Raw genomic sequence first — 24,410 nt, forward strand, 5'->3', positions numbered from 1 at the left:
AGTGAAGCACAGCTCTGCTTGCTTCGTCATGCTGCTTCTCTCACTGAGCAGTGCTGCAGGTACAAAGTAATGCTCTCAGCTTATTGCGTTCCAAAGATAGAATAATTCGGGAGTTTTTGAACTTTAGCTATTCCTTCCCTCCTTTTGCCATGTCAGGGGAAGGGATGGGGAGAAAACCTCCATGAAGATTAGTTAAAACAATCCTTGTTTTTTTTTCCACCTGAGGGCAAGTCAGCCACTATCTTCCCTGGAGTAAGTCCCGGCTCCTAAAGCTGCTCCAGAAGATTCCTATAAGGCCACTACTGGAGTATTGTGCTTTTACATTCTTTTCATGCATTCTCTATATTCTCCTGACCCACGGAGTGTGCCACTTTGATCTTTGTCATTTCTGTAGTTAAATTGTGCTGCTAAGAACAGACATAGCAGCCTATAGCTTTTTTCCAGCTTTTTTCCAGCTTTATAGAAGCCTGTAGCTTCTTCCTGGAGAACATCTGATAAGCCCTGCAAGGGGCTCTGCCTTGAGTCTCCTATCTCTCACCAAGCCTCTCTGCCCTGTGCCTTCTCTCGCTCTGTGCACTCTTGGCACAGGCAGTACTTTGCCTAAGAATGCCCTGTGAAACAAACCTGTATCCAACAGAGATATCCTTGCAAACAATACCCCTGCATTGTTCAAAACAGAGGAAAGCAATGGAGAAGGCACACCAAAGCCTTGCTAGGGAGATTAATTATATTCCCCTGTGTCTGCCAGTTTATCAGATCTGCTATTGACTGGCAGGGGTGACTTTGTTGTAGTGCCGTGCTATTCCTGTCTGTTCTTTTGTGCAGCTCATGAGGCCATTTTCTTCCTTCTCCTACAGATTCCCCAGGTGTTCCTCCAAGTGCCAATGCTCATCATCTTTTCAGAGGGTTCAGCTTTGTTGCCTCTAACTTGGTGCAGGAGCCTGCACAGCAAGATGTGCACAAAATCACTGTTCATCCAATTGTACAGGTACTGATGCTGGTTACATTTCACATCTGATGTGCACATACGTATGTGTGTATTTAAACTGCCTAATGTTCTCACTGGCATTTCACAGCTATCTAGTGTGGGAAGGAGGTGTTTTAAATGCAGCATGTAGGTGTTGGAAAATGAGAAATTTTTTGCAAATGCTTTTATGTATAAAACGTTCCTCACCACCTTTGCAAAGGAAATAGGAACTGCATTTTGTCACAACTAAAATGAAAAGTACTTCTCAATACCTGAAACAGGATTCCAGTTGTGCATGCAGAGCAAGTAATGAAATACTGTTCTTTCACTGAATGTGTTTCATTCCCAACAGTTTTGTCATGGGTTACATGATCCAATCTCTGCTGGCAAAGGGGTTTGATGAATTACTGCTATGTTCTCCCAGAGACACAGAGCCCAAGCTCCTGGGTGTAAGAGACCACTGTACTCCTGCTGCTGTTGCACAAAAGGCTGGGTGTACTCACCTAAACCAGGGTGCTTGATGGGGGAAAATACCAACCACTTGGTTCTTTGCTGCCATTCTCCTAAAAAAATCTATCCAGTTGTACTTTAAACCAGAAATAAATTGCTACAAGAGGTTCAATACATGAGAGGAGAAGGGAACGGGGAGAACGAACTGGGCTGCTTAAGGATGCAGCCAATTTTCTCACTAGGAAAAAGCTCCCTCTCATACCCATGCCTCAAGCAGGGAAGATCCTACCTGTGGTTTTTGTAGATTTTCATCTCCGTTTTAATTATTTACAGTGAAATGTGTCATACTGTTAAACATGCTTTTATGGAACAGTAAGTGAAATGTTACCCAAGCCATTAGATCTCAGAAATGTTATATATATTCCTATGATTTGCTTTGTAAAAATATGTTGAATATTGGCATATGCATGTCTTAGAATTTGGCAGGTTCTGTGTGGACTTTGCTAGCAAGGCTGCATTTTCAGACAGAGAATTCTGGAGGACTTTTAGAGGTGCTGGTCATTTCTTGAGTCCTGGGATGGAATTTGCAGCAAAGCCTCAGATTTGGGGCTCACCATTGAACCAGTCTACCTGCCCAGACATTTTTCAAAGAGCATATGAATTAATGGCTTAAAATATTAACTTCTCTCTCACAAAGAAACTGCAGATAAACATATTCTAGACAAAACCTCCAATGTTTTGGAGGTGCCCCCCATATATAGGGTATCTCTCTTGAAGACAGTGAAACTATTAGTATTTTATGTTATCTGCCCCTCAGTAATTAGAAATCAGTTTATATTGTCAAGATATGTGGATTTGTCAGGAAATTTGGGCCCACAGTTTCCTATGAATTTCTAATATATGGTGATTTTCTGCATTCCAAAAATAGTTTTGAAAAGCACAACAGTTTTGCCACTACTTCTACATAGACAATTCCATCTTACAGACTGGAAAAAGGTAGAAATGGAAAAGACACATTTGCTTGTTTACATAAAGAGCTTCAGAACTTTTTGATTTGATTTGGAAAAGCTGCTAAGGACAAGAGAGTTCTATGAAGGAGAGGAGATCAAGGACCTTCTTCAAGAGGAAGCTAGTCCTTGCTTTTACAGATCCATGTCCTGATTTCCTTGTTTCTTTTGTCTTTCCCTATAGCAGCTACATGGGAACAACATTCACTTTACTGATGGATACGAGATCAAGGAGGACATAGGAATTGGCTCCTATTCAGTGTGCAAGAGATGCATTCATAAAGCTACAGAAACAGAGTTTGCAGTGAAGGTAAGAAAGCCTCTAGTAAATGCCAGAAATGCAGCTGAGGCTGCTCTGCTTCTTTGTTGGCTTATTTCTTGTTGCTAGGTGTTGCTTGGGATTTTTTTCTGTTTTGTAAAATGGCAGGTTTCATGATAAGTCTTCCATATTTTTCGCACTTCAATCCCACCACATAGAATTCCAAAAGACCTTTGCTGTCTTGCATGGAAATCCTGTTAATCACTTCAGCCATGCTCCTTGCAAACTTGAATAAGAATTTTAACATAGCCTACACTGAATCATCATAATTTCTAAAAATTACATAAAAAATTATTGCAAAGTTGAAACATTCTTCTTTCTATTCAATGCTATTGAATAAATAGCATGCAGCCATGGCAGGATACAGACCAGTGGCAAGTGGTTGTGAGATAACAGCTCAGAGGAAGACTTTCAAACGTGCACTTTTCTTTAAGGAAAAGTTTAGCAATGAAAACACTCATACGTTAGAAAAGTACTACAGGGTTTTTTTCTTCTACCAGAAAGGGACAAGGGTAGATTATAACACAGAATTTAAAGAAACAGGGGAAGTTAGGTGAGATCCTTTCACTCTGTAGCATCTCATGGGAACAGATTGCAGTACATAGAGAAGAGTATTTACCAAAGTTGCAGCAAATGAGGAGATCTAGCCAACTGCCAGTGTACTTTTGCTGCTTTAAAATTTTAGAAATGAGATGTAAATTTTGCTAATAAATGAGATTGTGTCTTTGCTATTAAATGAGATGATGAGAGCTTAACGTGATCTAAACTGCAGTTCATGAGATAAACGACCTCCAGACAGTCAATAGAATAATATGAAACGTTTTATTCTGTCTTATTTTCCACTACTAGACTGATGGCAATGCAGTATGCATGAAAATCCATTAAACTTTTCATGTTTCCTCATGGTGGCCACACAAATCTGGAAACCACTATTAACCTACAATCTGTTGATGTCACTGTTCAAACAATGGTTCATTTTTCTAGGCTACACCATAATTAAAGTCATGGACTTACCAGCAGATCTGTGGCCTTGCATATGAATGTGCTATTATTTCATTTCTAATGAATGAAAAAAATCAGAGCTTTTCAGTGCCTAGGTCATTTGTCAACAGATGGCATTATGTTATAGTAGGTGTGGGTTCTGTATAACTTTAATACATCCATGATGAACATAATGTATACTAAATTTAAGTAATAACTTTAATATTCCATTTATACCAAGTATTGTGGACAGATTTATCAGTGTAATACAGCCAGTGTGAAACCAAATAGAAAAACCTCATCCCTTGAAGATGTCTGAGTGCCCAAATCAGACAGGGCCCAGCATGCTCAATAGGCTGGATGTCTGGGGTACCTCAGAGGATCCAGAACAAAGCCAAGGCATGGAGATTCTCAAAGCTCCAGCACAGTTCAGCACTGTGATTGATAGGTTTATGCTCTTTCCCATTTTTTTTTAATATTTCCTCTTTTTACTCCTTTGTTCTTCCACTTCTTACAACTCTTTTCTTGTCATATAAATATGTCTTGATTTTGACTGCCAGTGTAGGCAACATGTGCAGCATCTCAGTTTCTGACACTGTGTGAGTCAAATGTGTAGCACAGATTTGTGTTGGAGACAGTTGGTGGGCTTCTGTTTGTTCTGTCTTTCCAGCACATTTAGTGCTGCCTCTTTGGTTATTACTTCTACCAATATATTAATTTTACTTTTCTTTCAACTTTATTGTAATTTCATAATACGATTATATAATTTTGTTGTCAGAGTAGCTTGCTTTCAAAAGAATTACACGCCACCCATTTCAAGTAATTAGCACAGGAGTTGCAACTGATATTATCATAATTATATATCAGTCCCTTTTGACACGCATCCTTTAACTCTCTCTTTAAAAATCATTGTAATTAGGCTCTTTTCATTTCTGTTAGTAAGTATAATTTTCTCAGCATTCTCTAGTATGTAACATTCACAGGAAAAAGTGTCTGCAATGATAGTTTGTGTGATAGGCAGCAGCCCCATTTGCCTTGCACCAACTCATTAAAAGCTCCCTCTTTCAGAGGAACTGCCAACACCTCAGAGAGCATCATCCTGTCTCCCTCAGGGGAGGCTGGTGATAGGGAAGGAGTTAAGGACATGGTGGTGGCATCACTGAGGGAAGACACACACCATGTCACTGTGTAAATAAATAATCCTTCCATGGAGCCTGCCCCTCACCTTGTTTGCTGTTGTTCCACGGTGTCTTACTGAGTCAGGAAATTACCTGGCCAGAGTAACTTGAGTCAGAGTCACAGCCAGAAAAGTAAAACCTTTCCTAGCCCAGAAGCAGAATATACTTAATAAAATGCAAAACACTTCAACCCTTTTCCTTTTCCTGGCCATCTGCTACTAATTGGAGTGCATCTTGTCAAGGTAATTAGATGTCTAGCAGCGCAAAGAAGTTCTTTACTGGTGTTGTAAAAGCATTTTAACAGGTCTGGAATTTCACTCTTTTCAGAGCTGATTGAGATTAGGCACGTTGCTCACTGAGGAGCTTTTGGAATTTCCCCCAGACACCTCTCTGCCGCTGTAGGCAGCTGTACTGCCTCTGGAAATCCAATCATGGAGCCTGCTGAAGAAAAGACTTTTCTTGCAACCTATTCCCTCTTCTTCCATGTCATCTGTAAAAATGAAATGCTAATAATAAACTCTAAAGCTATTTTAGACATGCCCTCAGGCTCTTAAGTGCAATATTTCAGAATTCAGACATATCTCCACTTCTGAGAGCATTTCACTACCCTGCAAGAGAAAACCCTGTAGACAGTCAAATTTCCTGCAAATTGAGTCTACCCTGAAACTAGTAACCACCTATCTAGGTCAGTGCAGGTAGATGTTGGTTTAGCAAATCCATGTGTCATATTCTACTTGCACGTACATACTCTGAGGAGCTTTTAAAATTTTACTCTTAACTTTCTCTTCATCTCATTCCTAAGTGAAAAAAAGTAAAAAGCTCTGAAACACAAGTAAGGATTTGTTCATTCTTCTGAATTACAGAATATTCTGAGGTGGATGTGTTTAAGATTCTTCTGCTATAATATTGATCATCTTGACTACAGCAGGCCTAATGGTTTTTAATAGCAAAGAGAACTGGCATTGTAGTTGTAGTTACAAACTTTACATGGGTATAAATGCCATGGTGAGGTCAGAAGCAAAGGAAAATAAGATCAAACTATTAAGTCACATCACTATTGAAAATAGAGGAGATGGTAGAGGTTTCTGTGGGTGGGAGAAGGTTTAAAATGGAAGCCTAAACAGATTAAGAGCTCTTGTTTGGAGTTCAGAATACTTGGTGAATCAGATTTTTCAAAACCTTCCAGAGATGTGATGCAATTAGCATATTCCAAATGTTTTTCTTTTCTTAAAACTATTGCACAGCTTTCAAGCTTGGAGCATTAGTGAAACTTTCAAGCTGGATTTTTGGATGTGCTTCTTACTGATGCCAGATTCAGTTACAAAAGGACTTCATTTCATCTCCCAGTTTCTAAAGGTTTGTCTATTCAGATTGACTCCTGACCCACGGCAGAGATTACTGGTGGATAATAGCCAAGTAGAAATTTCTGCTGCTGAGCCAGTTCTACCCCCAATATTGCAGAGGTAGGTGGCGTAGATGCCAAATTCAACACCTTAATGTCAACTGGCTTTTTCTCCAGAATATCCAGCTGGTTAAGTCTTGTGGGTCTTCAATCCCTCCATGCTGTTAGAGGCAAGGCAAGAACCTAGGGTGTATATCCTAAAAACAGGATATACATTTTTCCCTCCTTTGAAGAAGAAAAATACAGTAGAGATAGTCCCAACTGACAAGTCCAACTTTGCAGATGCCAATATTACAGTGGAATTTGGATCTTGAAACACACGTGAATCTCATGACTTTTCCCTATCTTTTTAATGTACTAACCAATTGTTTGGCTCCAGATGTTCCACAGTTGTGAGCAAAGCCAAAGGTTGCAGTCTGTGTCTGCCACTGGGATACAAGTTAGTTTCTGCTAGAGTCTGAGTGAATCCCACAGCTCATGTATAATTCTGGTAGCTGCAAAGCACTGAAAGCTAATCTATCTAGCATGTTTTGGTGCATGCAGACTGGAGAGAAGGTGCATTTTAATTAGCTACAAAAATTTGATACCAGCAAAGAAGTGATGTCAGCATGCTATCAATAAACAGAAATCAGTAATTCAGGAGAGCTAGTGTTAGCAGGCCTGTGTAATCAAACTGGTTATATATGTCTGTTTATTTGCTAATAACAGTGAGTGACATAGTCACCAAAACCCATTCAAATTCCAGACTTTTTTCACAATTTCCTTAAACTTCATTTTCCTCTTCCATTGATGTTCATGATCTTAGTTTGGTTGTTTCTAGGTGTTTGGTGTGAGTAGATAAAATTGCACACTGATCTGAAGGTAGGAGGTTATACAGTCATATTTAGTGGCTCTACATTTTCTCCTTAGCCTGTACTATGGTTAGGTCAGGAGTTTAGTGCTGAATGCAGTAAAGAAAATGCAAATCTTACTTAGTGAAATAAGAGTAAAAAAAAAAAAATCAGTCCAAACAACATTAAATCTCCTTGAAAGTTAAGGTGTCTGTAGATCTAGACAGATTTGCTTAAAATTGTCTCTCCTTAACCATAAAAAGTAAGTAAAGTGAAACAGACAGTGGAAATTTCAGGGAAGGCTTTGTATCTATTTTTGTCTGTTTGGGAGGTACTTAGTGTCTGGTGGAAAATGGATAAATATATCAGGTTTTAAATAGGAAGGTCAATGGAAAGTTTGCTAGATGACCCCAGATTTCTTGGCCCTGAGTCTGCCAGCTTGTCAAACCAGCAGGTACTCAACCACTGCTTCTCCAAAACTGTCCCCCAAAACATGGTACAGTGTTCAGACCCCAGGATATCTGCACCAATGTCCAGGCCAGAGCCACTGGTAATGCATCCCTTTTAAATTTAGCTGCAGACAACTGCTGCTGGAGCAGAGCACTGTCAGGACTGTGCCAGAGAGAGGATGGGCTGCATGGGCATGGATCAGATGCTGAGGTGCTGTCTTAGCTCTTGTTCAGTCCCTAGCAATGCAAACCCCCCTTGAACTTTGCTGGATGGCTGTCACAGTCAGGTTTGTGTGGGTAAGAGTAGGCCTCTATCACATCTCACACTTGGGGAAAATATGGCACCAGGAAGAATCTAATGTCATGTACAATGACCTCATTATAAAGTCTGCTAGTCCAGTGACAGGAAATGAGAGTGCTTAGTGCTTCCAGAAGCCTCTAACTGTCCTTGCTCTTCCTCAAGATGGCTTATCAAATTATCTATGAAACACACCTATTTTTGCCTCTGCAAGATCATATTAACAATACTTATAGATACATTCCAATATTTTATTGAGAAAGTGTTTCTGACTGCAGTCTGGCCAAAATTTTTCATTACTATTTGCTTTCCTTCCCTGAATATGTAATGCAGCTATTCAGTGTTTTCAAATAATTCATATGATGGAAATACAAATATTTGAATACCAGCATCAGACAAATATTTCATAAATATGTTGCTAGTGTAGTTACAGTTTTATTAATACAGTTCCTATGCAGACCTATGGATTTCTATCTTATTAACATGCTTGCATATAAATGAGTTTTTCTTGTAGCACCTGAGTAGCAATACTAAATCCTGTGAGATCATGTGCTCTTTTGATATCTATGGTTTAATATAGAATATAAGTAAATTAGAGAAAATCTGTAACAGAAAATACGCAAGAGTTACAAGGCAAGCTCTATCAAGAGAGCTACAAATATGTGTGATGTAAGACAGACAAGAGCTTGGTGGGATGCGATCAAAATCTATAAATATCTCCGAGGTGATATAAATGATGGATGACAACCATTTGGCTGCTAAAGACAGCAAGGGAAGACAGAATGTCTTGGAGCTAAAAAAGGGAGCTTCAGGGGAAAAAAGCCTGATTGTGAGAGGGGTTGGTAAAGCAAACTCTTTAAGGAAATGACTGAGGTGTCTTTCCCTTCACATGCCAAGCAGCTGGATTTGTCATAGTAGTGGAAATGTAGCCTTACAAATGCAGGGTCAGAGGTACAAGACCCCTTCTTACCTTGATAAACTACAGAAAACACTTACCAGGTTTTCCCATTAAATTTGTTTTATAAAGCTGGACATCAGGAAATAATGTGGCCCAGATACTCACAGCATCTGAAGCATACTTAAGCTTTTGGCAGTGGGGCACCTAATTCGGAAGCCTATAGGGTGCCATTTAGGAGATACAGGCTTTAGAACACATTTAAGCAAAAAAATCTTTGTCCTTCTCTGAATTGGCATAGGGAGGGCTGTTTTCTAGAGTGCTCTGCAAATAAACCAGCATTAATAGCCCTAATAAGGGCTAGTTGCCATACTAAGAATGATTGCAAACAGCATGGAGGGTGTCCTCTAGATGTGATGGAAAATGATTTACAGTAAAATGGATGAAGCAGCAAAGGGTGATAGATTATTATTGTCTGTGAGGATTTGAAGGCTTTCTTGGTTTTCCCTTTCCAAAAACTTATCAAAAGGCCTGAATTCCACCCTGGACCAGGGTCATTACGTACACTCACCATAACAGAAGGCAACACAATGGTGACCTCATTTTTTTAAAATCAGGGTTTTCCAGAATGCCTGCAAAGCTTCATTGGGTCTCACTTTTCTGTTGTTTTGAGTGTGTTCAGATAGGAGTTGGACTCAATGCTCCTGATGGGTCCCTTCCAACACAGCATAGTCTCTGATTCAATGCTTTCTGCCACATAGTCTCCCCAAAGAAGTAAGTCAGTTCTCCAAGGAGACACTGCTAGAATAGCTGCAGCTACAGCTTCAAAAAGGCTACACCAGTACAGAATGCTGGGCTTTCCTGGAAGGATGTGAGAGAAGGCAGGGCAGAGAGGCAGGAGTGGCTTGAGCATTTCTACAAGTAGCCAGCTTGTTTCTAGCAGCAAGAGCCATTTCTGACTTTTGGGGTAAATGGCGTCGAAGCACTGCTTAAATTCTTAACAAAATAATCAGAGAGGGCAGGCAGAAATACAGAAATGTGTGCAGGCCACCTTTTAATCTCAGTTTCTAAGCAAATCTTAAATGTGTAATGGTTGTAAATCTCTGGTGTAACCTGCAGCCTCCCCATTTCGTCACAAAGCTCTCGGTGTCTCTTCCCTTGGCATGGCTGAACCTCTGAAGAATGTGAGAATATGGTATTTCTCTCTGCTAACTAGATCTTTTCTGAGACCTAGGATCAGGCAGCAGTTCTTCTACAGCTTAATAATATCATGTTTCTCTTTGCTAATTTATTTGCCAAATACCTAAAGTATTTTGGATAGAATTTGGTCCTTTGTGCCTCTGTTTCTCTTTTGGGGCCATTCAAACTATGTTTCTTCCATTTGTCTTCCATACTGATGTAATAATTTTTCCTCTTTATAAGTTCTGAATATGATTCACTGGTTTCCATCTCTGAAGCTTTCTGTAGAAGGTGAGAGCAGCCTTGCAGATATTTTGTGGACTGAAAACTCATCAGTCTGATCCAAGGTTTTATGCTGAGTGGAGCAGACTGAGTGCAGAGCCTTTCCCACCAAACTATTCTGCTTCCAGAAATGAAGACTTCTCCCTAAAATGAGCTTTTCTGTTTCATGGGTGCTATTGAAATAAATTTGTTAATGCTTCTGCTCTGCATAGAAAATGTGTGCTACCATATAAGTGCTAATTAACAAGAGCAGTTCATTAACAGTTCCAGCTGACAGCTTAGGAGTGCTAAGTCAGCAAATGGTGTCAGCAAGTGGGCGTGCTCTGTGTGCAGAAATGTTTAATGTCTCACCTGCACAGCTTGATCAGATGGGCAGTCCTTATTTCAGAAAAGTATTGCTAATTAGGCATGCTTCTTCTTAATAGTAATTTTTCACTATTTTCCTGAAAGATTTATACATGGGTAGAGGGAATGAATTTCTGAAGCCAATCAAAACTAATAGCACAGCAAATAGTCCCTCAGAAACTATTAGGCCTGGAAAAGTTCTCCTTGGAGGCCTCTTAAATTTAAAATTATACCATGTTCTTTTAAATAATATTAGCCTTTCTGCAGTGATTTTCATCCAGCTTGAGTTATTTGACATCAAAAAAGAAACCAAATTAAAACAGATGCTTGGCATGAATAGACCTTATTTTTAGGAGGAAATATTACTGAAATGGAAACCTGTACATTTTCCAGCAGCAGAGAACTGAAGAACTCTCTCTGTGTGACACTTTCATTGGAAAGTATTGTAGATGAAACTGTCATGTTAAAATCTGTGTGCTGTCACACCTCCTTTTTTCAGAAGAGAAGCAAATCCCACCTATAGTCAATTCCACTAGTGGTGCCCTGAATTTTCAAATATATCAGTGTAGATATAATGTGCAAAGGGACACAAAATTAATTCTCCTTTTGCTCATCCCTTCCTTCCCAGAAAAGGAAAGGATTTTTACAGAAACTATCACATCACACTATGTAATGAATCTGTTCTTGAAGGAGATTAACCCATGCTTACTCTCCAAACAGACTGTAGAAAAAACTGCATATAACAGAAAAAAAAAAAAAAAAAAAAAGCAGCTTTAAAAAGCATATAAAACTCTCTTCCTCCTCCATGCTTTTTCTACAAAGCCATTCAACTAGTGCTGGTCAAAAGGAGCTTTACGTCATCCACTGCCTAAATGCACTGGCAGCCTCAGGTGTGGCTGTACAAGGTATGACAATGCCCAGGTGTCTGCCCTGCCTTCTGCTGGACTTTGTGTTGCTGCAGCTGGAGCAGCAGACTGGAACTGTACCAGCAACTCAGCTGCCCCAGTTCACACTCTGGTATCTCAGTTTCAGCTGCCAGGAAAGGTCACTTGGGGCAGTTGAAGATAAGGCAGTTTAAAAGATCATTAAATTGTTTGGTCATTAAAGAGGCACAAGGTCCTTTCTCCCCAGCACAGAAAGACCCAATGGAGAAGTTTCCTTGCTGCTAGCTTGAGCATAGCCTGTCCAGAGCCTCATCCTTTCTCCTCAGACTACTATCACTGCTCTTCCCATCAGTGTATCCATTGTTTTTTGCTGTCCTTTTTCTCACTCTCTTGCTTCTTTCTCACCTTTTTTTTTAGGCTGTTCATTTTCCAGACGGCAAAGGCAGTTACACTGTCTTCTCCCGCCTCTTGCCCTTTTCCAATCTCACAACTGTAGTGATGGAGAACTTCACATGAGAAACACAGCCATTCTCCATTCTTCTCATGCACCATCATCCAGGTTAATTTCATCATTGGAAAAGGCAATTTGTATTATCAGGGTTGGTTCACTGAAAGTGGATTAGGAAGTGTTCACATGTACCATTTCTTTGGCAGGGCTGTAAGGGCTGTAAGTCCTGCCTGGTGGGTGGTATCAAACAGCTGAAGGCTCCAACATCTGCTGATGGCATAACTAGGTCCAAAAGAAGAGATTTATCTACACAGTTGGAAGCATGCAAATACCTTCACAGAAAGGCAGCAAGCAAATATATATACTGTCTATTTAGTTGCTATTTCAGCAAGGCTTTACCCACACAGAATTTTATTGATACTCTCTTTTATACTCATTAGTCTGCTCTGGCAAGCCTAAATCCATTGAAAACCCATTAGGAAAGGAGAATTAGATGATTTTTTCCATGCAGAAGCCTTGTTGAAGGACTTGTAAAAACCAGACAGATGTGTTAATTGAGATTTTGAAAGTATTCTGTCCTGCTCCTTTCTTCCTTAATAGAGTAGTGTTCAGTATTGTCCTTTAAAGGAGCTTGACTCATAAAATATCATGAGGTTATTACCCTAAATCCCACTGAGGAAAGAAAATGCACCTTTTCCTTTCAGTTAGTCAGTTAGTCACACAAAGGATGTGATAGTTAAAGAACAAACAAATCCTGTCAGAACAAATGACAGTATTGCCTGTGCTGAGCCCATTTTACTCTGAAATTCTTTCATGCACTGTTTGACACGGACAAGTTTCTGAACAATCCCTGGGTGTCCAATGCACAGAAAAAAGTCTATTTGCTTTATGGCTTAGTTTCTTTCTCTTCTGAAGGGCAATGGACGACCTTTGTGCGTCACAGCTCTGCTGGGCCAAGGTGCAGTAGAGCTCATGTTACATTTTCAGTTAAGTTGCTTATACATTATGGTGGCTTTTTGAGTTGGTCTTCTTCACCACATATCTAAAGAGAGAAATAGAAATGTAGCATCATAACATATTACTCAAATTCTCAGGACTAGTAGCTGAGATCTTCCCTTAATTCTGTAATAGAGAGTGTTTATATGTACATTTTAGTTGAATTCAAATCAAAATGAGTTTCCTAAAGAAAAGACATCATTGCTTGCACAGGAAGAGCTGCAGGACCTTCATGGGCTCTCCCAGAGAGGAACAGAGAAGAGGCTGTATTCATGCAAAATACAGTGTCTCAGCAGAAACAGTGACCAGGGCGGCAAATGCTCTTTTTTACCACAGGAAATTCCGGGTGGATTTAACAGCACACCAAAAAACTCTCTGAAAGTGTTATAAATCACTGCACAGTCTGCCCAAGAAAAGGGTGAAGTCACCATCCCTGAAGGCATTTAAGAGACATGTAGATAAGGTACTTTGGTTTTGTGATGGACTTGGCAATGCTGGGTTAATTGTTGGACTTGCTGATCTCAAGAGATCTTTTCCAACCTATGACTTTGTGAAAAGAAACATCAGAACTGAGCATAGCAGTGGAGCTGTGGGGCATATCTAATGGACTGCTGTGGCAATTGCAACATACAGATAAAGAAACAGTGCATACTGCAGCCAATCTGAGCGGCAGAGGGATTTCTGGTGAAGTTGCAGCAGACACCTCCTCTGCCTCTTTAGCAGTCATGGGCCAAGTGTAAGTCCCAGGAACACTGAAGAGAAGCACTGGCAGGGTGACAATCTCTTGCTGTGGAGGAGAAAAATGGTTCTGGTCTGTCCAATTAGACTGCCCAGGGACTGAGAGGAATTTTGCAGGTCGCTTCACAGCTCTGATGGTGATTTGTGGTGCGGTTTGGGGCAGTTTGTCCATGTAATCATTGTATCACAGGTTGTACACACATTAAAACAAAAAGCATGCATATTAAGTGGGACTGTCTTGCAATTTGTATTAACATTGCATATTGTGAGTTAGAAGCATTAAATGTCATCTGCTGCTGTTGCTACTACATCAGTAGCAGAGTGCTTTCAGTTATATTGGTTTTAGTTTTGTCAATAGCTGAGACTATTTTTAGTTTGGATTTTTTTTAGGCCTAATATATGCATCTATAGTCATACATTATTAAAATTTAAATCACTTAAAATTTAAATCATTTAAAATTTTCCACAGGTCTGGATATTTGCTTTCACAGGGAACTGCAACAGAAAAGGAGTGTGGAATATATAGCTTGGTACAGTGGCACTTCACACTGGTGGTAATTCTTGTCACAGTAGGTTCTGCTGGTTGGTACAAGGCCGGCAGATGCTAACAGGGGCACGAGTGAGTTGCTCCAGTAACTGGACAAGAGGTTTATCAGTGTAGCCAAGGAAGTGGCCCTGAGGATCTTGTTGTATGTTAGGCTTACTGGTTGAGTGGGACACATTCAGTCACTGTGGTTGTACTCACGTGGATTCAGTCAATTGGGGCTTTGTTGGCTTCTTGATAATGTCTCAACTAAACTGGGAGAACAACATCAGAAATTTTTATTTCATTCACTTATTCTTGAGGTTCTCCTTTATTTATTCAAATGTGGACAACAACGATTTACCTGCATCAGCTGCCTGTTGCACTTTCATTTGCCACATTTCTATTAATTCAGAATTAAATCACTGATACAGTTTCAGAGGCATACCTGAGCCATGGACAATTACTGACCATGATTACCACTACACATACGTGCCAGTCATGATGACTATGAAACCTCTGATTTATATTCAGTTATGCATTATTATGGCTAATGCATTAGATTCTACTCATGTACTTGAATTTGTATCACCATAAATAAACCATGAAAAATGCATGTGCTTTATAAAAAAGCAGACAGGCATTTATCCTCATTAGCAAAAGAGATTTTCAAAAATCTGTTTTTTCCCTGCTAACATCATAATTTAAAATATGTGCTCTGTACTTAACTCTTGGAGAGAGCATACCACATTTAAGTGTGGAAGCCTTGAAAGCCAAGGCAATAGTGGAAATAATTTTCTGAAAATGCCACCCATTCCACTTTGGTAAACCTGTTATTCAAAACTACTGCTGTTGTTTTCTAGCAATAAGAAATACAGACAAAATAGTGTACTCCTATTCCTAGTGTACTGCTGTTTCTAGTAGAATGAGTCTGCTGATTTCCTGTGCAATTACTCTTGAGATTCCAAAATGCAGAGATTTCCCTTAAGAATATTTTTTGTTCCATATTTATCATTTAAATCTGCAAAGTGAAAAACATTAATCAGTGCTCTCAACTGGAAAAATTACTAAAGCTCTTTGCCTGACATGGGAAATATAGGTACCTCAGTGATTCTTCACTGAGGAGAAGTCAGTGCTCTTCTGATAGCTGGCTTTCCATGCAGTGATGCTCTCTAAGCAGCAGATGTCGTGTTTTTCTAAGACCTGTTGCTACAAAACTAAAAATTGTGCATGTCTTACTATATTTTCTAATAAGGCAAAAGACACTGACTACATAGAAGTGATCTATGAAGCAGATTTCTTTCCAGTTTAGGAATGTGTAGAGAGTTTGGTTACATGGCCAAATACAATGTCTGGTCACTCTGTTGTTCACTATAAGAGTTTGGCCCAAAGAGCCAAATTATTACCAATAATTTCAATTCAAATCTCCCCTGACAGTAAATGTCCATACATTTTCATTTCTGACAAATATATATGACAATTCATTTCTAATAATTTATCAGCATATATACAAGCATATGCCAATATTACGATTCTGTCATTTTCTTATGTCAAAGAGGTAATTTTAAAACTATGATTATTTTAAAACTCTCGATGGTGTTTTATTTCTAAATGACAATTCTTGTAACTGCCATTATTTATGGGTAAACAGAACTGTAGGCATCAAAAAGAGGACTTACGCCTCCAGAATCTAAACCAATTATTGCTCCATCTGGCTTTGGCAGGCAGTCAGCATGGCTGTCAATTGCACATGGTTTGAGCTGTCCTCTCATAGAGTAATGATAATAGAATAATTTTGAATAGTAATTTGTTTAAGCTGTAGGAGTTGGTTGTTTTGTTCTTAGTGCTGCTAACTGGTATTTGACTACACTGTCCTTCATTTGTTCCAGATAATTGATAAGAGCAAAAGAGACCCCTCTGAAGAAATTGAGATACTCTTGCGATATGGACAGCATCCAAACATTATTACTCTTAAAGATGTGAGTAGTCTTTGAGCACTTCAGCATTAAATGATTTTCACCTTCTAGTCAGGCTCACTTATTTGTCCATGTCTGGAAAATTCTTCAGTTGAAGGTCCAAGCTAAAACCATACCCATGGAAAACAGGGAGAAAAACATGACCTAACCAATTACTGGATAGTATTTGGAAAGACTGGTCAGGTTATGCATTCTCCAGTTACTAGCTAACAAAATGTAAATAAAACCAAGGGGGCACAGTGCTGGAGAATGAAAAATGGGTTTGGGTTTGCAGCACTATTTAAAAGGAGATCTTCCTAGCTGGGTGTTTTGGGGCACTGCTGAATACACACAGCAGTGCTGCTGGGCTGGGGGATGATCTTTCTCAAGCAGCAGCCATTCCTGTGTAGCCTGTGCTATCTGCTTTGCTGGGAAAAGGAGAGCTCACAGAGTCACTAGGACTTCCCACAATAGTGTTTTAATGCCAGGGACTATTTGCCTTCTACTCCAGCAGCCTGAGAAGTCATTAAGGTATTTTTCATCAGCATTTCACATGAAAAAATAATCCTTCACTGTGCTTAAATGAAGTAATGGCCTTTAGTCAGAGGTGTTTTACTTTAGCTTCCTGAAGTCTCACCTAAGATTGTCCACACCATGTCAAATTCAGAGTTGACAGAACAAAACTCTACTCGTGTCAGTGGCCAGTACATTATGGTTTAGACCTTTGGGAAGTATATGAGAATCTCCTAATCACATGCCCTCAGAAAAGTCTCACCTAATTCCAAAGTGTTAAAGAGTATCTCAAAATCTGTGAAAAATTAGGTTTTTATATTCCTTTTCAAAAACATTTAGCATTGATGACTATAACACTGCCTATTATTGCAGTCCAGATAAAGGATGATGTCATGAAAATAGTTGTCCTCCAATTTAAATGATAAAATGTCTTTTGCCAACTGCCATTGACATTGAATGTAAATATGTCTTGCAAGCTGATATCAACAATATATTCACCAGAATTGCAAATATAAACTAAAAAATATCATTAGATGCAAGTGTTGATCAACAGTATAATACAGCTCTTTAACTGATCATGAGTCAAAGGGAAATATTGATATTTGAAATGGCAAATGTGTTACCCCGTGGAAGGGGAAAAGAGAACACTACTGAGAAGAATGTTTGGGTGAGAGCCAGCAGACATTAGAAGCTGTGTGGAGTGGTTTTTAACAGCTGAGCCTGCTGTGTTGACATGACAGAAAACCAGGAAAACTAAATTTCTTTGTGGACAAATCAGCAAACTGCTAAAGACATCAGAAAAAAGTAATGATTAAAGTAATTTTATAAAGTTTTCTTTTTAGTTGTTGAGCATAAGGAGCCCGTTTCCCACACATTTGTTGATATGTCTTCTTGCAACTTCACACACACAAGCAAGTCAACACTGTGGTTCAAGGACCAACCTTTACCAATTAGATGGGTCCAAGATGTATTTATACAATACATTTATATAATAAGTGCATTTATTGTGCTACTGTTCCAGGTCTATGATGACGGGAAGTTCGTGTACCTGGTGATGGAGCTGATGCGGGGAGGCGAGTTGCTGGACCGCATCCTTCGGCAGAAGTGCTTCTCAGAGAGGGAAGCCAGCGCTGTGCTGTGCACCATCACCAGGACTGTGGACTACCTACATTCTCAGGGCGTAAGCCTTGCTTTTTTTGGCTTAGCTGCATCAACCTTCTTAAAATTCAACTTCTTGAAATAGCAAAATAGTTGTGATTTTGCTTCTCTGAAGTGTTAATGTTTCCTCTATATTTATAGTTACATTTGGTTTGTGAAATAAGGTCATTGGCTTTTTATCCATTTCCCACTAAATTGAAGCATGTCAAAGTAGTATTTTCTTTCCCACTATACAGTGATTTTCAAGTTCATGTACTTTCTTGAGGTATTAGCTGTTGACTTTTTATCACAATCATTATTGCAGGACCTGAACTTTTACAACACTTAAAATAGTGTAGCTGAATCAGCAGATAGGTAGAAAATCAAGTGCTCAGCTTTCCAAATGAAGTGACAGTTTGAACAGCTGATGGGAAAGACTTCTGATATGCTGTTAAAATCCGACTTTTAAAGTCTAAGCTCTTTATATACAATAGTTTGAAAGCCTCTCCTTTTCTGCATTTCAGGGACAAACAGTTTGGATAACTAGTCAAATATTAATTGCTTTTCTTACTTCATGCTTAAAACAAAGTGCATTTTTTGCTTTGGCTTCTATGCTTTCATGGTAATTTTTAAATCTTGCTAAAAAGGCTGGTTTTTTGCCACTGAAATTCAACATGTCTGGTAAAACACACAGTCAAATGAAATTGTGTGAATACATTTTGAAATTAAGAAAGAAATTAATCCTTCCTTTCAGGTGTGAGCCACTCACATGGACAACCACAAGAAGACCCTGGTACACTTTTCTCCAATTATGTAATTTATTCTTCACCTTTCAGCTGAGTATTCAAGGCCATCAAGCTCCAGGAGATTCTGCCACCAAGAAGTCCACTTTGACCACTCTAAGAAGTTGTCTCATCTTAGAGCAGCAGCTCCATCTTAATACACTGGTAGAGGCTGTTTAACATTTTGTCTCTCATTGAAACAGACTTGAATTTTTTCCCTTCATTTTTCCAAGGCTTTTAAGTAACTTTTTTTCCAAAACTTAAATATTTTCAGCATGAGCTCTTGACCTACCTCAACCAGCAGACCAGAAACAGCAGCCAAGCCCCAATGCTCCCTGACCTCCTCTTCTCACTTGTTTCTCACTGTTCTTTCTTAAGGTCGTGCACCGAGATCTGAAGCCAAGTAATATCCTCTACATGGATGAGTCAGGAAACCCAGACTCTATCAGGATCTGTGACTTTGGGTTTGCCAAGCAACTCAGAGCGGAGAACGGGCTGCTCATGACTCCCTGCTACACAGCCAACTTTGTTGCTCCTGAGGTAGGATCACATTTCAAAGCCTGCAGTAGTAGTGTGTCCTAGGAAGCAGTCCTTCCTCCCTTGCTGGCTTTATGAGAGGAGCAAGGCAGAAACCAGGCTACTGGCACTTGCACAGCCTCTATTACCATAAATTTCCTATTCCTGGTCCTGTCACAGCAGTTGTTTTTCTCCTGACAGAAGCTGGTGTCTGTGTTGGACTGGTGCACACAATGCTTTGGCTCATTACTGGGATACATATATTTTTTTCTCTAGCTGCTTCTGATCAGACTGCTTTCCCCCTAGTGCACTGCATCAGAACAAGATTAAGCTTTAAGAGGTAAATCTTGATGTCAGGTTGCTGAGAGACATTGTAGAGTCTCCTCTGGAGATATCCAAAATCCATCTGGACACAATCCTGAGTGTTCTAGGGGACCCTGTTTGAGCAGGGATGTTGAACTATATGACCCTTCCAACCTTAACTTTTTCTGTGATAAAACTGAAAAGAAAAATCCTTGCACAAAATCCTTACTATGCTGAAATCAGTGAGAGCTTTTTTGTTGACTTCACTGAGCTAAAGAAACAGGGAGAGGTAGCTCTGCATTCCTGGCAAGTGCTGCTCCTTTCATGCAGCCCTGTGGGTGTGGGCTTGGGTCAGATGGCTGTTTCATGGCTTGGACTCTTTGCTGTACTTGACCCTTGAGATGTTCATGGCTGCTTCCTCACAATGAAGGAGCAAGAAGTTAATTTCTTGGGTAATTACCCATTTCTTGGAGGGATAAAAATGAAAAATTTTAGTACTTGCAATACACTGCTTCAAAAGTGTGTCTTCCTTGGCTTGTTTTGGTCCTTATAAGAAAAACAAAGAACTACTGTCTTTCAATATTTCATCTGTTATCTACTATCAAATACCAGTGTCTCTCAGTTCATATCATCTAGCAATCTACTTTTCTCCCTGTTTTCTCTTTCTCCCATGCACTGTTCATGTGTGACTGGGAAGAAAAAAATAGGATCATTTTTCTGTACAGGATCCTTTCATGATACCAAGTTACAGGAATCGCAGCATTCCAGCATCAGAAGGAAAATTTGTTATATAGAGACCATTGCCAGAGCAGTATAAATTCAAAACAGATTTTCTTGAGGTGAAAAAAAAAAACAAAAAAACCACCTTCCATTAACAAGATAGATTGGTTTGGGGTTTTTATTGAGGTTTGGTTAGGCTTCCATTTTAGAAATGGGAATGAGCTGTTTAAAATTATCAAAGTAGATTGAAAAAGTTGTGTGCACCACAGCCATTCAATTTCTAAACCACAAAAAAAAATCATGTTTGCAAGATCTGAAACACCCAGATTTCCTCCAAGGTACACAATGCTTAAAATAAATAGGTGTAGCTATTTTTCATAATGGGCTCTTCTCTTTTCATTATCAGACTCTTCTGATTTGAACTTAAAGCAGAAATCACATTCCCAGACATTCGTGATGAGTAAGACAGGTCCTGCTAATGCAGGAGACATTGGAGATTAATTGAAACATTACCAGAATTGGCAGAGAGCTTACATAAAGCCCTAAGTGCTTTTACATGTTACCTGTGATATAATGCTGCCCTCCAGCCTAAATGTGACTTTCACATTCCCAGAGTCCAACTGCCACGTCTGCCACATGCTTATGAAACTAATTAAGGAGGAGAAAGTCAGCTGAGCTGGTGACAAAGAGGGCGGTGACCCAAGAAGGAGGACATGTTTGCCCACTTGGATCTCCTTTATTTTGGAAACAGTTAATTTGGGGTTTAGGTGATTGCAAGAGCAAAGATGAAGGCAATGTGAAAGAGGCACGCTGCCACCTAGTGCAAGTCACGCTGCGTGTGAGGAGGAAAGAGCCAGGCTGTTGTACTGCTGATGCACTAGGGTGCTTCTGGATAAAGTAAAAATATTTTATTCTGCAGGTTTCCTACAGTATTTGTGAAGAACTACTGCTTTGTGATTTCAAATTATGAGGTTTTTTTATTTGCTTTTGAACCCATTTACATCCTGGCTTGTTACAACTGAGAAAAACCTCTGTTTGAAACACTGTTATCTCAGTAAGTCAAAGCCTACAGAAATAAAAGGATGTGGACAAATATCTGAGCCATTCTCAGAATTGGATGAAGCCAGGGTATCATTATCTCCGGGATACCCATTATCCCTACAATGTCCTGCTATGGTGTGGCACTAAGAACCAGTTTCTGCCTCTATTTCAGATCCCACTAAGTTCTGTAAGTGACCTAATCATTTTGGGGTTGTGTAACCACTTGCTTATTAACACTCTCCACTAAGTATCATCACTGCCCCATTTTTCTGTCACTTACCTTGGACTTGATTGTTGGACTTGGTTATTGGAGGAAAACGGCGAAGAAGTGAAATTGTAACTGCTCAAAACGCAATGAGAACTACCACAGCAAAAGATAAATGTTGGGTATTCAGTCTCACGGGTGAAGCAAGAAAGTTTGTCAAATAGCAAAGAAGTTTTTCCCATGAAAACAAACATTAATAGAGGGGGAATGAATGCAGGAACTAAAGAAATAGAAATAAATAAATCAGCCAGAAGGACTACATCTTACATGCAGAAGAGAGAGGCAAAAGCACGATTTTACCAGCTTTGTCAACAGGAGGAACTGCAGCCTTTTTTCTGGTTTTGTAGCTGTGGGAGTTTTTTTGGCTTGTTGGGTTTTTTTCCAGGTAGCAAATGTTCGCTCAGCAGCATACCTGGCAGATGGTTGCTTTGCCACTCATCATTTATAAAATCTGTCAAGGCAACATTTTCTCAAACTGCTTTTCCTAAGCAGAATTTGGTCTTTTCTGTGGTAAACATCAGATACTTAAATCATTTCTGGGTAATAAGGCTGTAGGTCAGAGAAAGACTTGCTGAATTTGTACATTCCTTTTTCATGTGCTTTGCAAAATATATATCTACTGGTCCATCTAAAGAGGACAAAACTCCTTGTGTGTCAGAACTGAATAAACAGAGGGTAGTTTGCTTTTATGGGAAGATATGGAGGTGGTCCTTGAGCTTAGTTGGTGACTTCACTTTCACTTGGACCTGCACTGACTCAATAGGCATTTATTCCAGTGTGCACTAGCACAAATGAAATCTGGACTGTACCCTGAGTGCTACACCTTGCCATCCTGTATCAGTATTGAGCCTACTGCTCAGATCTTTGCTGACTACTGTGGGTCTTGTTTGCCCCATGGGAAAAGGGGGTCAAGTTTTAGCCTGCTATTTACTCCAGTCTAAATATGGCCACTTTTCTTTATACAGAAGTAAAGGAAGCCTTTTAGCATGCATCTTCATTAGTCTGACATTAGATATGCTTCAGTGTGCATCCATTTGCTGTATCAAATCCAAACTGAGCTCAGTTGGAATACTTATCACTGTCATTTAGCCCTATGATGCATCCACAGTGTTGTTGGTAACTTTTATGTTAGGAGGATATGTTCCAAATTATTAATGAGGGATTTTTTTATGCAACATTTAAAAACAGTGAAATATTGTTCTGCTTTGCTGCGTATTGGATGGTCAGAGGAACTCCCAGACTTCCAGGCTACAATAAACTGCACTCATCTCTCACACTGTGAAGGGGAAAGATGTGCTGAGTTTAACCAGCGCATTTCAGCCTAGGCTTTGCCTTGCTCCACAGCACTACGGGACATTTTGATCCCAAGGCAGCCACCTGTTCAAGGCAGATACCCAGCTAAGCCCTGGGAATGTCAGCAGACACAACCACTAATCAGTGCTTTTTGTAGATCAGAAGCTAAAAATTTGGGAATGCAGATTAACCTATTTTCATCTCTCTCTTTTTTTCCCACAGGTCCTTAAACGCCAAGGTTATGATGCAGCCTGTGACATTTGGAGCTTGGGGATCCTTCTGTACACCATGTTGGCAGGGTGAGTGATGAGGTTCTCCTAGAGCAGCAGTAGCTGCTCTAGTAGGCTCAATACTGATTAAACCTGAAAGGAGTCACATATAGGGATTCTGGCCTCCTTGAGAGGTGTGTTCAGTTGTACAATGCAAGAAAATAGATGTCAAGACTTAAAATTAGAATAAGTTTTTTTTTAAGATGCATAAATACCTTCCACACTTGACAAATTGTTTAGATTTTTAACAGAAAGTGCCTGTATGCACTGATACATAGACTCCTGAAGGGTTTAATCATGACTTGAGCAGTGGGAAAGTTTTCCATTAGGAGAGGTGCATAGGAGTTTGAAGAGCCTCATCATGTTCACCTTATCATGGGAAGAATGTTAATTCATTCTATTGATACAGCTTCATTATTCTTAATTTGTTATTGCTATTGAAATGTCTGAGCACCTTTAAAAGCTAAAAAAAAACCACCCAAATATAGTTTTCAGATGCTGTTTTAAAAATAGGATTCAGAAAGTAAACTAAGAGATCAGCAAGAACAGCAACAGGCAGCAGAAACTTCTGAGAGGTACTTGGCAAAAATACCCCTAGCAATGTGTTAGCTAAAATGAAATATTAACACAAGATCCAGGGAAAGACACAGATTTAAATAAGCAGTGAAGGATGGGATTAATTGTGCTGGGATGATTGGGAAACAAAGTGTTTCCCTCTAGATGAGCAAACCTCATCTAGAGTTACCAGGCTCTGAATTTCATTTCTCAGACTATGGTATGTGCACATTTATCACACCTAAGCAAAGACTGCAGCTTTTCAGTGACCTCTCTAAATTGTTTAATCTGTTTCATGATCATTCAGCTGTGACAAGAAGATTGGATTAATTCTTAGGTTTTATACAGAAAACAAAGATTTGGACTCTGACTTTCTGTTATTCTGGTATTTGTGGATTACGAAAAAGGTGCCAGGGGTCTCTATCTTATCAGTTTTATTCTTGACTACACATATGTTCAAGGTCAGCTGAAATCTACCAAGACTTTGTGGGGAAGTCTCCTATTCTGCTGGATCTCCAAGAACCTGTTTCTATTTGGCTGATGCCCATGGCTGCTACACAGCTGGAATCAGTAAAATAAAATTAACATATTACCCACAGTTACATTTGTTTGGTTAATTATACTCAAAATGCTTCTTTATTGAGTATTAAGGAAAAAAAAATCCAAATATATTTGAATCAGAAATACAAATAGCACAACTTAGTGGATATTCAGTTTACTGACAGGTGCCAGTAACTTGTATCTTTCTTTTTCTGAACACCAGAGAAAATAATAGTAACAAAATCAGTTGAGAAATGCTTTTTTAGGTGCCACCACTGCATTTATGAATGGTCTTGTTCTTCCTCACCAGAGGAAATTAGTAGGAACTGACAAGTATTTACATCCAGGAC

The 24,410-nt window shown here is 39.4% G+C and overlaps 1 protein-coding gene across 5 annotated transcripts in view; it reads left to right on the forward strand.

Moving 5' to 3' along the window:
- Positions 1 to 24,410, forward strand: part of RPS6KA2 (ribosomal protein S6 kinase A2) — a 279,608-nt gene that overhangs the window by 245,391 nt on the left and 9,807 nt on the right. For all 5 annotated transcript variants that reach the window (XM_031504319.3, XM_085576816.1, XM_021544171.3 and 2 more), the window contains 6 exons: positions 858 to 988; positions 2,609 to 2,734; positions 16,061 to 16,150; positions 17,661 to 17,819; positions 18,937 to 19,098; positions 22,919 to 22,995. In XM_031504319.3, the coding sequence (XP_031360179.1) occupies positions 858 to 988; positions 2,609 to 2,734; positions 16,061 to 16,150; positions 17,661 to 17,819; positions 18,937 to 19,098; positions 22,919 to 22,995 (745 nt within the window). The remainder of the gene's footprint in view (positions 1 to 857; positions 989 to 2,608; positions 2,735 to 16,060; positions 16,151 to 17,660; positions 17,820 to 18,936; positions 19,099 to 22,918; positions 22,996 to 24,410) is intronic.

The sequence above is a fragment of the Lonchura striata genome, chromosome 3 (genome assembly GCF_050655825.1).
Source record: "Lonchura striata isolate lonStrDom1 chromosome 3, ASM5065582v1, whole genome shotgun sequence".
NCBI lineage: Eukaryota > Metazoa > Chordata > Aves > Passeriformes > Estrildidae > Lonchura > Lonchura striata.